This window comes from Parambassis ranga, chromosome 17 (assembly GCF_900634625.1).
Source record: "Parambassis ranga chromosome 17, fParRan2.1, whole genome shotgun sequence".
Classification (NCBI taxonomy): Eukaryota; Metazoa; Chordata; class Actinopteri; family Ambassidae; genus Parambassis; species Parambassis ranga.
The window spans coordinates 1653387-1668643 of record NC_041037.1 but is presented as its reverse complement, the minus strand read 5'-3'; the positions used below and the strand labels follow the sequence as shown (position 1 = coordinate 1668643).

The window sequence follows — 15257 nt, the reverse complement described above, 5'->3', positions numbered from 1 at the left end:
TAAACGGCTCCATATATCCTTAAATTTAGTCAAATATTATGCTCTATAGTTTCTTAGCACCCAAGCATGGCACCCAATTAACACTGCATCTACCTGCTTTGGATATTTGTCGTCACATGGGGCAAGAACTATAGACAACTGCTCTTTAGATTTAGCTTCCGCCCGTCATGATACCCTGTGTGTTTGTGTGCATAATATATTAGAGTTGGCTGCTGTCTTTTGAACCAATCACCATTCAACCTACAACTATTACATGGGAACTTCACACTGTTGGCATATTAGTGTGTGTCCAAACCCTCAGAGTCAGGTAAATTCCTACAACCTGCGTACATGAAGAGCTACACAAACAGACGGTAATGCCACAGCAATAAAAAGGTAACCTTCAGATGGAGTTCAGAGGAAATCTGAAAGCCATGTGACCGACCACTCACTAATCACTAAACCTTGTACAGCATAAAAGAATTTGATTTCCTTCCATCTTCAGGATAAGATCACAAAGGTTCCTCACAGTTTACTCATGTTGATACATCTTTAGAGGAGAAAATCCAACATCTTCTTCTTAGCAAGCAACTAAGTATAGTAGAAGTGTGCCCTGCTGGGATGCTCTGTGAGAACTGGTGACAGCAGCACGTGCACTCGCTTGTATCTCTGTTCTGTTCAACCGTGCTGTGTCAATGAATGTTTCTGAGCCTCCTCAGAGAGCGCGAGATAACCTCTGGTCACACGATTTGCAAGATTCACAAGAAGTCTTCACTGTGGCCTTGATGTAAAATTCCATGTTTAGTGGGTAGATTATTTTTGTCTTTATTCGACAGCCAGAAGTGGAGAGCGAAGGCAAATATAAGCAGAAAGAGTAGACAGGTTGACATTCGACTATTGCTCGTGTCCACATTGAAATCCCAAGCTTTGCAATTATCCATCTTGGCATAATCCATGATAATCAATCACAGGACATCTTGTTGCAGTACGGCAGAGACAGGCTGTGATTTCTGTATTTATCACATTGACTGCAATATGCAATTACCTCAGAAAGCTTGTTCTTACAAGAATTACCTTTGAATAACAAAAATACTGATTTGAATCTAAATTGAGAAAATTACATACTCGTCTAAGGGTTCCACTAACTGGCAACCTACAACTAGATTACAACATTCTCATAACTGCCACCCAATGCTGACAAACAGCTGATCACATCCTTATATTGTTTTTTCTTTCAATGTCTGATGCTTTGATCAGACTGCAGACATCTACAACCTATCTGCACTGGTTGCTGTGGTAACCACACAGCCATCAGTAACAATAACATAGCTACACAGCTTTTTCTAACGCAGTGAGAAATGTCACGGCGCCAGGTGATGGGTCACATCCAGGAATCGCGCACATTTTCCATTCCATTTCAGAACACCAACACTTTTTCAGCCTTACATTTTCTTGGTGGAGGATTTAGTCCGTTTAAACCACGTATGACATCTGAGTATAATTTGGTTGGCACCAGTTACGCATGCAAGCAGCAGTCAGCCTTGTGCGTGCAAACGACACAATAAGACTTGTTAATGCATAAAGGTGGGCGCTCACAAGCATCCGAGTGCTTTGTAGGGCTTGTAGCTAGAAACATTAGAAGACAATTTTTGGAAACTTTATACAGAAAAGCCACTTTTACAAATACCAAAGATCAGCAAAGAAGAAAAGCACTTTTCCCTCACACATGCCTGTAACTGCCATGACTTCCTCAAGAGTCGTGAGCTTGTGTTAGTGTTAGTTTATGATCTCACGAATGTCATGAGAAACCAGCCTGCTGTACGAGTTAATGAAAACATGTACATGCTGTTTGTCACATTTTTGAGCTGACAATTTAGTTCATCATCTGTCAATCAATTTCTGGATTTTGATCTGTAGAAACTGCAACCTGGACGTGATTTGTAAACAAATACATTCATAAAGCATTTCATTCAGACTCTCTGGATTCTATCTGGATACAATCTGATGCAGGAGATTAGATTCAGCGGGGATATGCGCAGGTATTCTGCAGACATTTTGACAGACAGCAGCAATGTGAAAGATGTTAAAAAATACATTTGAACGATTCCAATAAAGTGCCCCACATATTCTTAGACATCTCCAGAGTGCATCCGCCACCAACACCCTTCAGTCAGGAAATTCACACTCAGACTTGTGGCTTCTTGTTCTGGATGGGTGAGATGGGAGGAAAAGGTTGTTTGACTTACTTCTGGCCCTGCTTCCAACAGGCATGGTCCACAGGATGGTAGCTTGGCCTGGATGGATTGTAGTCCGATTGTTCTGACTCACTGAGGAAGAGGAAAATGTAAATTTCTGTCAATGTGAACGGCGCTAACAGCTGTTACTGATGTCATTGATGGTGACTTGGATTCCCTTGTAGAGAGAAACTCATGCACACTTTTATCATAACAATCTAAAAAACTTTGAAATGTAGCATCTGGGAAAGTACCTGGAAAGTTTTACCATTTACCCCGCACAGGAAGAAACTGGAACTTCTGCAAAGCTGTTATTTTAATAGTTCCTCCCGTCAGAAATAGTATATAATAATTCATGCTTGCCTGTAAAGGAGTATTTTTTTACTGCAGTGTCTCACACACACACACAAGTTCTCCTCCCTCAGACAAAATATCTTTGTCTGAATCCATTTATGAGTGATGAACTATAGCTGTGAACTTTCTTTTGTATGCAGTGCCCATCATTCCTTCACTGTCATGCACACAAGGCAGCGATAAAAAATAAATCGTTAGCAGGATGAAAAATGCATTTCCTCCTTTCCAGAGCTAAAAATAGTTTGTGGCTGGAATAGTTAACATGACCTCAAAATGACAAAGCAGTAACACACTGCTGCAGCAGCTGCTGGTTTATTTACATGTAATTAAAGCACTGTGTTAGGCACAGCATACAGAGATAATGTGAAGGTAATAATGGACACAAAGGATTTGCTTTAAGCACTATAAAGAGCCTAGTTTGCATGGCTAAGACAACAAATCTGATCTGCTTTGTATCCATCCACATGAATGAAATGTTAGACAACGATGATATAAAGAGGACAATTTTGTTTAAATCTCATGCTGCAACGAGTTAAAGATTGTATGGCCTCTGGGGGCAGAAGGATCAGCACTCATTCACCCCTGATTAAATTATGTTTGTGACAGCTTTTTATCACTTAACCATTAAAGTTGCAAGTTAAACATTACAGTTGTGCAAAATTAATGCCATAGACACTTTGAGTGACGGGTACCATATTTTATAAGTTAGTTATAAGCTTTTTTTCATCCTTCGGCCGGGTGTGTGACTTATACTCAGGTGCGACTTATCTATGAAAAATATACAACTAGTTAGCCTTGTGTCCTGACGTCCCGTTACAAATATAATGGCAGCTGTTCCGTCCCTCTCCTGACGGTTCTCTTCCACCTCTAGCTTGTCCACACTTTCCGAGCATAGGTGAGGCAGCTGAGCCGATAGGCCGACAGTAGTCTGCCTTTTAAGGCTGTTCCATACTCCACGAGAACAGAGAACAGAGAACAGAACTCGCTCCATGGGTGGTAAGAGTAAAAAAACGAGCTGATAATGCTCAGGGAAGAGGGCGCACAGCATGACAATAGATAGAAGATCAGTAGCTGACTGTAGCAGACCTCTGGTCTGTGCGAGTTTAATTCTGTGAACGTGTGGATGACTGTCTGCAATAATACATCCCGTCGGTGTTTAATGTGCGCGAGCCACTGTAACGCCGTGATCAATACTGGGATTAGTTTTTATCGCCACCTTGTGGACAGACACTCTCCTCTGTGCACCGTGTTTCTCCTTCCAGGAGCTGTTTGCAGCTGCTCATCTAAACTGTCCATCGTCGCTGTGCTTCCTCCTTCTGTCTGTGTGTTCTGCACCTGAAGAAGCTCTTGCGCAATAAATTCACAATTTATTGCGCAATAAATTCCACAATAAATCCACAATAAATTCCGACCAATCACAGCATGGTTGACGCACAGCCTTGAGAGAAAAAGTTCTGCCCGGACCCTGTGCACGAGATCGCTGCACAACGCTGTCCCGCTGGTGCAACCAATAGTCTGGTGCGACTTATCTATGTTTTTTTCTTCTTCATCACGCATTTTTTGGCTAGTGCGACTTATACTCCAGTGCGACCTATAGTCTGGAAAATACAGTAGATACCATTAAAAGGCATCTTCCTCCTCCTCCTCATCCTCACCCATGTATTGTTTAGCCACAAGTTAACCAAAGATTGTAGACGGCCATCTTCCCCTCACTGAGAGCCTAAACTTTAGCCGTCGTGAGTTTAAAGTCTGTGCTGGACACCTGAATGTTTTTCTGATAAAGATGCAGATTAAAATATTGACAAACAATAAGTAAGAAACCAGCAACTTGTAGCTGTTCTGATTGAGTGAGAGACTGATTCTTGATGCAACACTAATAAACAGATCATGGGTTACAGTTCTCCTGTGTTGATGACAATGTTTGCTCCCCAGATGACATAAACCGGACACATGCAGAAGTGCAGAAGAAGAATAAAGAGGCCTTTTGTCTCCTAAGTCCCATCTCCACTGACATTATACTCAGGCTGTAACTTCAGCTGGTTATGTAGAGCTAACAAAAATAATTGTTAGGTTAAAGTAAGATGAATTTCTGCAAAATTTGAGGATAAGACAAATGTGCCCATCCTCCCAACAATCAGCTGCCAGCAGGGAGTTAAAAGCTGCAGATGGTGTTAATGGGTCTAAGCAATCAATCAAATGTAATAAAGTGACGGAGTAAGAAAAACAAATGGAAATCAATAAGAACAGCATTCATACTTCACTGTCAGAGTCAGTCAGGCCTGCTGCTTACGTGCACATTACCACAGAGGTCAGAGGTCAAGAGATGCTAACACACGCCTCTATGACTCCTTACCCCTTCGAGTCTTTGCTCTCCTCCTCTGAACTCTTCCTCTCTGCGCTGGCCTTTTTCTCTCCTTCGCTCTTCTCTGGTTTCTCCATCTTCACGGCTGCTTTTCTAGGAGCTATTGACAGAAAGAAAAAAAAAGGAGGTGAAGGTGGAGCAGGGGATGGAGCAGAGAAATGTTTTGCCCAACTTCCCCAACTGATAAAAGCATTGCACATTTACAGACAGGTTTTTTTAATGCAAGCACAGAGCTATGCAAATTGCTCCTCACCAAAGAAACTGCTGATGGGAGCTTTCTTGGCCGGCTCCTTATCTTTCTGCTCTTTTGCTTCTTTCTGCTCTTTCGCCGTTTGACTTTTTGGGCTCCCGTCTCTGTCTTCCGTGTCCTTTTCAACCACCTCCTTCTTGGCAACGGCAGGCCTTTTCTCATTATCCGTCGTCTTCTTTGCTTCATTTTTCTTTTCCGCCCCCTCAGCTTTCTTTTCTTTCTCATCAACGCTCTTTTTCTCCACCTGCTCCTCCTCCTCCTCCTCCTCCTCCTCCTCTTCAGACTTCTCTCCTTCATCTTTCTTCTTGTTTTCCACCTCCTCATCTGGGCCGTTAGCCTCGGTCACTGCCTTTTCAACCCTTTCTTCCTTTGCTCCTTCTTCCATGGGTTCATCGGTGTTTCCTACACAGGGTGAGATAGAAAGGGAGTGGAGTCATTGAAGAGATAAATGCCAGCAGGTTTACTGAGGGCAACCCAGGTTTTTGTGAGTCCACGTTTGAAGATAGTTTTCAACATAACAGCCTTCTTCAATAAATGCCGCAGGTCATATTTCTGAGGAATCCTTTTCACCCAAGAGAGTCAGAAAGGAGAAATTACTATTGACAATCCTGGAGCTCTGAGTCCGAGCTCATCAGGCTGAGGTCATGATACCGGCTGGAAGAGGAGCCAGAGCTGAAACTTTAATCCCCTCATCCACACATTAAAATAAGGAGGGCTGGAATGACTCTAATAGACTGGTATTTGACTACATAATTTAGAATTTATGTTATAAAAACATACAGAGAAGCATCATTTTGCTAAAACGTAAGCGGCTGCCTGCCTTAATGCACATTCTCTCTTCTCTCTAAATGAGAACACAAATGTCCAAATAAGTCAGACAACACATAAAAAAGACATAATCCTCTCAATCCTCCCTCGTTTAAAGCCTAAGGAGAACAGGTAGGTATTTTTCTGCAGAATCCACAGCGGCTTCACTGATGGTGCTGTGTTGTAGCTGCTTTGAACTGCTCGGCTGTATATCACCCTCAGCTCTCCTCGATACAAGCAGATACAAAACATGTAGTATTGATATCCTCTTCTTTCCAGTAGGTGTGTGAAACACCTGTGAAAGATATATTTCCAGAGTTCATGTGTACAAACAGCTGTCAGAACAAAGACGATCAAAAAAAGGCAGAACCCAAAACGCTCTGGTGTTAATTTTCCATCTTGGGTTTCACAGAGTGTGAAAAAGTAGGTCCTGATGCTTGAATGACTCATTTAAACTGGAGGCATCGAACACAAAGGAAGAGAAAGTCAAAGCTTCCACACCTGCTCCTGCATTCCTGTTGCAGCCATTTGGACACATACATTAAATTATAATTTCCCTCACCTTCAGAACAGAAGCTTAGTTCTGACCAAATATATTTAAAGCTCGACTTATCAGAGAGAAATTACATCCTCTAAAGCTGAAATCGGGGAGAGACAAAGGATAATTAACATCTGATCTGCCAATATTTAATCAATGGATCAAGTCAGCTCATGCTGGGGCTCATACTGGAAAGTATTGGCAAAAATAAAGAAAGGTTGTTTTAACCCCCTGAATCCCAAACCCTAGGGACAGGTTCTAATACATTTTTACTTTTTAAAAAAATCTGATTTTTCATCACACAAATGTGATCACTGCTGGTCGCAGTGTTCTGTCAAAGACTCAGAACACAACTCATCTTAATCTTAATATTTCATAGGAACCTCCTCATTCTATTGTTCCGATATGAATTTCTGGAAGCTTTTTTATGATATGAAATAAATTAAAATGTAAAACTTCTACAGCTTTTATGAAGTGTACGATGAAAAGCTGAAAGCTGTAAAAGATTAATCATCTGTATCATGTGGAGGTCACTGTTTTTGTTTTGTATTACTTGTATCACCATTTTTTAAATGCAATTAAACTCAACTTTAGTTTTTTTCCCCCTCTTCCTTAACGAGTTCTCTCTAGCTGTGACCCTAACTGTGCTGTTTTCATAGAGTTTTTCCGACTTCCCTTCTCATCAGGACTTTCCAGGCTCCTGTGCAGGAGCCGTTATCTGACTCCTGGCAGAAGGTGAGAGCGTACCTGCACTGCTGACACTGGTCTCCACACGGGGTCGCTTATTCTGCTGACCCTGCTCCTCCTTGGCCTCGGACTCCTCCTTCTGACTCTCACTGCCGCTCGTGCTCTCACTGTGCTTCCTCTTAGGGAACATCTTCCTCGCTGCACAGACATTAAATTACACAAAAAAAAGTGAGAGGGATCCCAGCTGAAATCATGCCATGATCAAACAGAGAGAGTTTGAAGATGAAAACAGGGCGAGTCTGCTCTCTCTCTCTCTCTCTCACTGCAGATGTAGGGCAAAAGAGAGAGGGGGGGGGGGGGCAGGAGACACACACACTTTGCTAATGAAAACACTAATTCCATCCTGAAAGATATTACGCAGCACAGCAGCTTATAGTTCCAGTATAATTTCCTCTGTAATGTTATGCAGCAGTAGTGCTTGAGGGCAATCTTAGTTTTGGTTTCACATCCGCCTCTGTTTTGGTCCTTGTTAGGGTTCCTGCACAGGTAGCACTGCTGATGTTTTTTTTTTTTAGATATTATAATGAAAGCATTAACCGGGGACATTAAGAATGCAATTGCTGGTCAAATTAGAGTGTTTCTTTAATGTGATGTTTTCCCCTCAGTGATAGCAGCAGGACTCTTATTGTGGCAACGCACCACTGCAGTCATCAAAAACAAAGAGACTGGGATGATGAAAGAGAATCAGCCTCAAAAAAAGTAGGATGAAGGAAACAAAGTGAAGAAGGAGGTTCCTCCCAAATGAAAACAAAGCTGCAGTAGTAGAAAAATCTGTAACTCTAAGTAGCTTAAATTCTTTCTTCTTTTTTTAAAATCCTGCATTTCTGATGAGACAAGGGTGGAAAAAAAGATCCTCATAAAATTGCTAGTGCTTTCTGCTTTATGCACGTCTGATTAAAAATTCACAAATAATGACCGCGTGCAGCAGAAGCGCAGCTGCCTTCCCTCAGTTCCTGCACATGAGAAAAGTTCGAGCTATAAAATAATCACGACACATGTTCGTGTAGTTTTTTTTAAAGGTTACCAAGGGCTGCAAACCACAAAAAAAGGAGCCAAATAAACACTGACAATCAGCTACAATAATAGGATGACATGCTCTGCTGCTTCCATTAACGCTCAGTCAGCAGAAACAACACATCACAAGACAATGCAGCAGTAATAATAATATTATCACAATGCAAATACATGCAGAAAAATAATGATATAGGCTGGAGGAGGGTGTACTCGTGGTTCAGCAGATGAGATTAATGACAAACGCAATCTAGTCCTGACAATCTCTGACAGTCCAGAGAGTCAAGAGATAAATGAAACAAAAAAAAGTAGAACGTGTGTTCAGCTGTTTCCGGTAAACAAACTTCTTAGCAGTTTGTGATGAATGTTTTGTTTTTCCCCCTCATTGTGAAATAATGACTATTTAGAACCATTAAGCTCCTGCTAACAACTAATCAAATAAAAATAGCTCAAGGCAGGAAAACTATCAATCCGCTGCTGCTGTCAAAGTTCAAAAAACGCTGTAGATTAAGATGAACAATAAACAGAATAATAACATCTTATCCGACACTTACCCGTCTTACGTTTGACAATCCCAGTGGGGGAGATGGAGCTGGGAGTCCCCGGTGAAGCTGTAGTAGAGGCTGTGGTAGCTGGGGTAGAGGGTGTTACAGGCGTAGCCAGGGCCGGTGTTGGAGATACAGGGGTGGGGACGGCCTTAAACACATCATCGTTCTGATCAAACACACACAAGCAGAACTATCAGTGATCATTCTGACAAGAGGCAGCGTAAACAACAGCTTTAATTGGAAGAAATTGCTGCTGAGCGTGGTTTTGTTTTGAAGCTATTTCTTTTTTTATGACAGACATCTTCACCTACAGCTCATATAAAAATGGAGAATATGACAGCAATATTTATTCAAAAACACAAGAGCAATTATGTTTTTAATTTGTTAAATGAACATTTGATTAATGTCAGGCAGATGATGACTAAATTCTAAACCAAGTCTGAGAGGCAGCAAAAAATGTTCTGCAGACTTCATCACATCAGATTGTTTTTAGCCCCCAGGGAGGCATGGCTGAAATTCATTCTGCAGGAGGACAACGAGCCCAAACACTCAGCCATGGAGTCACAGAGAAATATCATACAGATGGTGTCAACATCATGGAGTCAGGCTGGGATTATATAAATAGACAGAAGACGTGGAGGAAGCCTAAATCCACAGAAGAACTGCAGAAAGTTCTCCAAGATCTTTGGAACAACCCACATGCCACAAAGCTGTGCACAAATGTACAAAAGAGACAAGTGTGGTCACTCACATATTCATTAAAAACAACACTCCTCAGTCACACACACTGTTGGGAATATTCCAGTCTGTAGGGGTTTGTTACTCTAGAGTTGGACACCTGGCACTTGAATCAACGCCATCCTGACAAAAGAGAAGCGGCACTCCGCATTCTTCCTGCTGCACCCTTTGTTTTGCATCCTTGTGGTGAAGGATTCATACGGCAGCAGGATAATGAGCAACTCAAAGCTCCAAAATGTAGAGAAGAGCAAGCAGTGCTGACTGTTATGGACTTTCTTCCACAGTCACGTGACCTCAACCCCCAATTAGCACTGAGAAAAAACATCGCAAGAAGGTGTCAGAAAATTCAAGAACATGATGAAGCCTTTTTCACAGGGATCAATCATGGCTTCCTAGTTTCATGGAGTCAGGGCTCTAGACTAACCTTTTGCACTGGTGCGCCTAACTTTTTTTCTTAGGTGCACCGCATCTTAACGCCCACCCGCACACTTAACGCCGCAGTTTGTTCATAATCACTGTTCAAATAATTCTGTACACATCAGTAGGCTACATTTTTATATGAACAGGCTTAATAATCACATATCATCCTAAAATGAATTTGGACCTTGTATAATGAACAGCTATATAAAAAAAGATTTTAATACTGATAGTACTCATTCATATTATGGACAAACAAGTTGTTGCTTGTCAGAAATTCATAATGAAAATTCAAAGTTCATACAGCACTCTTCAGTTCCCTGTTTGCTTTCTCTCTGTATTTTCTGTCGCTCCTCACTTATCTGCCAATGTGAATTAAAATTAAAAAATGATCATATACACCATTATTTATTTGATAGTTGTGATTGAGATATACATTTGTTTTCTTCAACAAGTTTTTAATGCAGCTACAGTATCTCTTCTCTCATCTTCCTCACCTCTCTTCCTCACCGTCTCCTCTCTTTCCAAAGCTGAGCTCCAGCTGACAGACTCTTCATTCTGTCTGTTACAGTTTTAGCTGTATGCAGACATCATACTGGCAGACAATGGTCCACTATAGCAGGATAAAAACCATTTAAATGGGCGTTCATCATGTAACCATGTTCTATAACTCCTTAAAACCAGCTGACTGCTGTCAGTCAGAGTGACTCAGCCTTCATGGATGGAACCACACAGGTCAGATAACACTGTCCATCAGACCTGCTGTTCAGTCTGTTATAATGCTACGAGCACAAATGTACACACACAGGGGGGTCCCGCCCTTCTGATTGGTTCAGACCACGATATGATATGTGTCTGTTGTTGGACCACAGGGAGACTTTTAACAGTCGCAGAGAATGTATCTCCCTGTAACGGCTGGTTGCTCCTGTGCGACCTCTGATATTTTTTGGTTGCATCATTGAGAAATTAGGTAGCACTCTAGAGCCCTGTGAGTAGTTTTTTAAAGTTTTTATACAGAATAATGATCGTTTATTTTTGCTATTTTTTTTTTTTAATTTAGACATATAGAACAAAGTGATTTCAAGCTGGAATTTAATAATATTAGCTGTGTCACACATGCACACACATGCATGCATTCAAAGACTATCCAAAGGTAGAAAATCTGACAATAATTCTCTAATTTTGATGGTTTCTGGCAATGATGAACAATGTTATTTTGGCATAGTTTCAGACAGTAAAGCCAGCAGCAGGTTCTGGAGGTAAAGAGGTCTTGTTGTTTTTTTAATGTTTTTGTTTAATTGTTTTTAAATGTTAAGACAAGTTAATGTAGAAAATTCAACAGGGTGGCAAAAAACAAAATAATACTGACAGCAGATTGTAAACCGGTGATTCTTTTTATCTGGTCCCCTACGTCTCATAATAATTGAAAATATAAGGGGTGCTTGAACATGTGGTTTGGCTTTTTACAGACCAATAATTAAACAAACAAACATATTACTATGGACTTTAATAAAGATTATACTGGCATACCTTTATCCCTGTTGCCAGCGATACAAAGACTGCATTACTTTCTAATAATAATAATAATCATATTGGGGGGGGGGTGTCAGTCGGAGACAAACATCATTTATCCATCATAATGAACAAATGATGCATAATTACTGACATATTACAAACAAAATAAACAGAGCGGTTAAGAGGAGTGTTTATCAAACAACAGGTGGTTGAACAACAGCCAAAGCCGATAATCAGGTCTTTTCATTATGTAGCTTATTGACAAATGCATTCAACAATGTGATTCACCGTACAATTAAGGTGCCTTTGTGTAACGGGGTTTTTCTCGTCACCAAATAAACAATAGGCTCTGATACGCCTACAGGAGCTCTACAAGTCTTAATTAGACACTGCTTGTTCATGCAAGTTTAGAACATTGGATGAGACTTTTTAAGAATGCAGGCAAACGGAAGCTGTACTGGCAACGTGTCTCTAACAATAATAACATCAGATGTTCATTATACAGAGTAGGACTGCTTCGCTGTCTCGCCCATCAAACCGTCTGTTTTTACACAAAAGACAAGCAGCAGCTGACGGACTGATGATGTTGTAGTTAGGAAGTAAAATGTCTCCATTACCTTTTCTGTTTTACTGGGAACATCTTTGTCTGCTTGGCCCTTAGTGGCAGCTTGCTCCTTCACAGCCGGTGCCTCTTCATCATCGCTGTCCAGGATTTGACGGCTGCGTTTCACAACTTTCTTAACGGGGGAATCGGCTTCCCGGACGCCATTCTGCACCTTCAGTGGGCTCTTGATGGGCCTGGAGAAGAGCGAGCACACACACACACACACTCAAATAAATCCGGCAATAAGGTCAATTTATGTGGCACTGTTTAAAAGTCATAGCCACAAGGTGCTATATTAGGTATTTAAAAAGGAATAAAGTCAACAGACAATGTGATAAAAAAAATGAAAACCTATAAAATGAAAGCAAGAGTGATTAAAAAAAGGAGGTCAAAGAGATGAGGAGATCATTACAGAAAGGCAAGTCAATTAAAGTGAGTTTTAAGACATACTTTAAAGATGATTCAGTCTGGAGATAATGAACACTTTATCATCAAAGCAGCTCAGAGATTAAAAACACAACTTATCATCGCTTTTGATAACGACGACTGGACACGAGAAGTTTCACTGAGACACACATCAGAGATTCAAAGATAACCGCACACATACTCCACATGTCGGTGGCTGATGCACTGATATGACCGAGTGGTGTTTCAAACCATTTCAGAATAATATTGAACAATCTCAGTTTGTTCTACTGTTTTAAGTCATTTTGAATCATTTATAGACAACGACATCTTGCTTCTTCTGCTTGTAACAGCTGTAATTTGAGGTGTGTTTCTTTAAAATTGTTCCTCAGACAATACAACATGTCTAAGAGGAAACAAATGAACACTTTCCTCTCCAAGAGGAAACAAATGAACACAAGGCAGAAACAAAAGCTGACCTGTGGATCAGACTTTTAGACAAATGCAAGAGGAAAAAGAACTGAAGACACTTCTGTAGTTATAGTTTAGCACAGCACCTCAGATTGGTGAGGTAAGAACATATTATTCTGTCAAAATGAAAGGACTACTTACTTTTTTACTGGCTCATCAGTAACTTTCTTTGGGACGTCCTTGTCCTTGTCTTTGCTCTTTGGCTGAAAAAAGGATCTGATGGAGGAGCAGAAGCAGCATTTAAAGGTCTGATGTGTTTGTCCAGTGTGAATTCATTGTATAAACATGTAATGATGTCCACAAAGCTGTACTTCTTATGCCAATGTAGCGTATTTCGAGGTAACTGTAGGCTTATTCTGTAGGTTACTGATTAATAAAGTACAGAAGCGTTTACGGTAACTGAGTCATAATGATAACCATCTTGCTAACTTCCAGATCCTCGTGTAGCTTGTGTTACAGTTTTATCCCTTCGTATGGCCGCTCGGGTCATACAGCTGTTCTCAAAGATCACTTATCGCATCAAAACAAATCTCCTTTAAGTTTTAAAGCCCGTTTGTCTTGCTCAACTTTTGACCGGAAGAGTTTAGCGTCTGTAAACAATCCAAACACGCGCCGTAGACTAATTTATGCTAACGCTAGTTTACATGCTGTACGTCTGACGCCAAAAGTCTGCCACACTTTGCAGAGTGAACCTTCTTTTAGACGCTTTAACCCCTTTAAACGTGACTTATCTAACCCACCAGGTTGGTGAGGTAATGCTGCACTAAAGCAACACAGCTCCTAGCTAACGCTAGCTTATAGCAAGCTAACTTCCCCCAGTTTCGTACTTACGCGATGCTCCGCTGCATGTTGTCTTCAGACTCTTCCTTCTACTGCTGCTGTTTTAAGGTGAATATTTATGTTACAGATCTGTTCCAACACTCACACAGTGAGACAACAACTCCCGCGCTGCGCAGAGCACAAAATAACTTGGAATATTCGGCGCCAAAATGACATCTAAGCCAAAGATGGTAAAAAACGAAGAGGAGTCACTTGGAAGCTAAAGTAACCATTTCCGGTCTGACATTTTCATTGTTAAAATGCATAATGGCGTACTGTATTACCGGTTTTTATTATACCTTAACTAAGTATAAATAAAAAGTCTAAATAAAAGCCTAATACTCGAAATCCTACACAAATTATCACCGAGAAAACGTTTCAAATAACGCAAGATTGTAAATATTTTGTATAACAACGAATATGTTTCATTGTTTACTGTATTTTCACTTATGTTAAACAAGAACAGAAGTATAACGCACGAATCAATGTGGTTATACACATAGATATCGGAGGGAAATATCTTTTTAAACGATGGGCACCAAAATACCCGAGGAGTGCTCCCTCTTCTTTTTATTTTATATCCTGGCTCTAACTAGGCTGCTGTGAAAACTGCGTAGTTTTCCAAAAGTCGCTACTGCCCCCTGCTGTGTCGGAGTGGTAACCGCAGGCACTGCCCGCTGGTCCTGATGCTGCAGAGGAAAACATGAAGGGCTCTCTTTCATGTAAATTTCACAGCGTCTGTTTAAATATATCATTTATGCAGCTGTTATTATTTTCATGAAGCCCGTAGTAAGAGGGGTGAAATGCAAGCGGAGCAGCTGAATAATGTAAGCTGAGTGCACTGCTTTATTTACTCAAACACAAGTGCCATGTTATTAATTGTTTACAAGTGCAGTTCCACTACTGTAGAGTGAGGTGCTGACAGAACAAAAGCACTTTCTATTCCAAAAAAAAAGGACAACATGGTCAATAAATATGCACGCTGTGTATTTTAAATCACAAAGAGTGAATAATTAACTACTGTACAAAGGGCTAAAAACACAGTCCATCTGTTCTTAGTCCTCCTCTCTCCCGCCCCTCTTCTGCTCTCCTTGACTTTCTGTCAGCTTCACTCCACCAAACAGGCTTCGACTGATGTGTTGGTTCAGATCCCATCCTGCGGGGCTCTTGTGCGACCAGCCGTTAGCGCTCACGCCCAGCTCCCTCCGGTTGACCCCGGCAGCTGCAGGGGCGGCGAGGAAGGGGAAGGCAGCGTGGAGAGCCCGAGGAGTCGGAACTGGTTTGGGGAAGCAGCACGGGAGTAAGAACGGATGAGGAAGAGGTTGGAGTGCTGTGAGGAAGCAGAGTGAGAGTGAAATCAATCCAATGGATTCAATTGATTTTTTAAAACATCCTACTTGTGCTGCTCAACTGAAGTAATTCCAGCTGATAGATCTGATAGAAATGAAGCCATTTCCA

At 41.1% G+C, this 15257-nt stretch overlaps 1 protein-coding gene across 1 annotated transcript in view; it reads right to left on the bottom strand.

The window, feature by feature from the left end:
- lig1 (ligase I, DNA, ATP-dependent) overlaps positions 1 to 13981 on the bottom strand; it is a 47821-nt gene extending 33840 nt beyond the window's left edge. Inside the window, 8 exon segments of the mRNA XM_028426990.1 lie at positions 2226 to 2306; positions 4921 to 5029; positions 5183 to 5581; positions 7272 to 7409; positions 8837 to 8996; positions 12118 to 12298; positions 13122 to 13196; positions 13812 to 13981. Coding sequence (XP_028282791.1) covers positions 2226 to 2306; positions 4921 to 5029; positions 5183 to 5581; positions 7272 to 7409; positions 8837 to 8996; positions 12118 to 12298; positions 13122 to 13196; positions 13812 to 13828 — 1160 coding nt within the window. The 5' untranslated portion in view covers positions 13829 to 13981.
- Positions 13982 to 15257: the final 1276 nt, after the last annotated feature.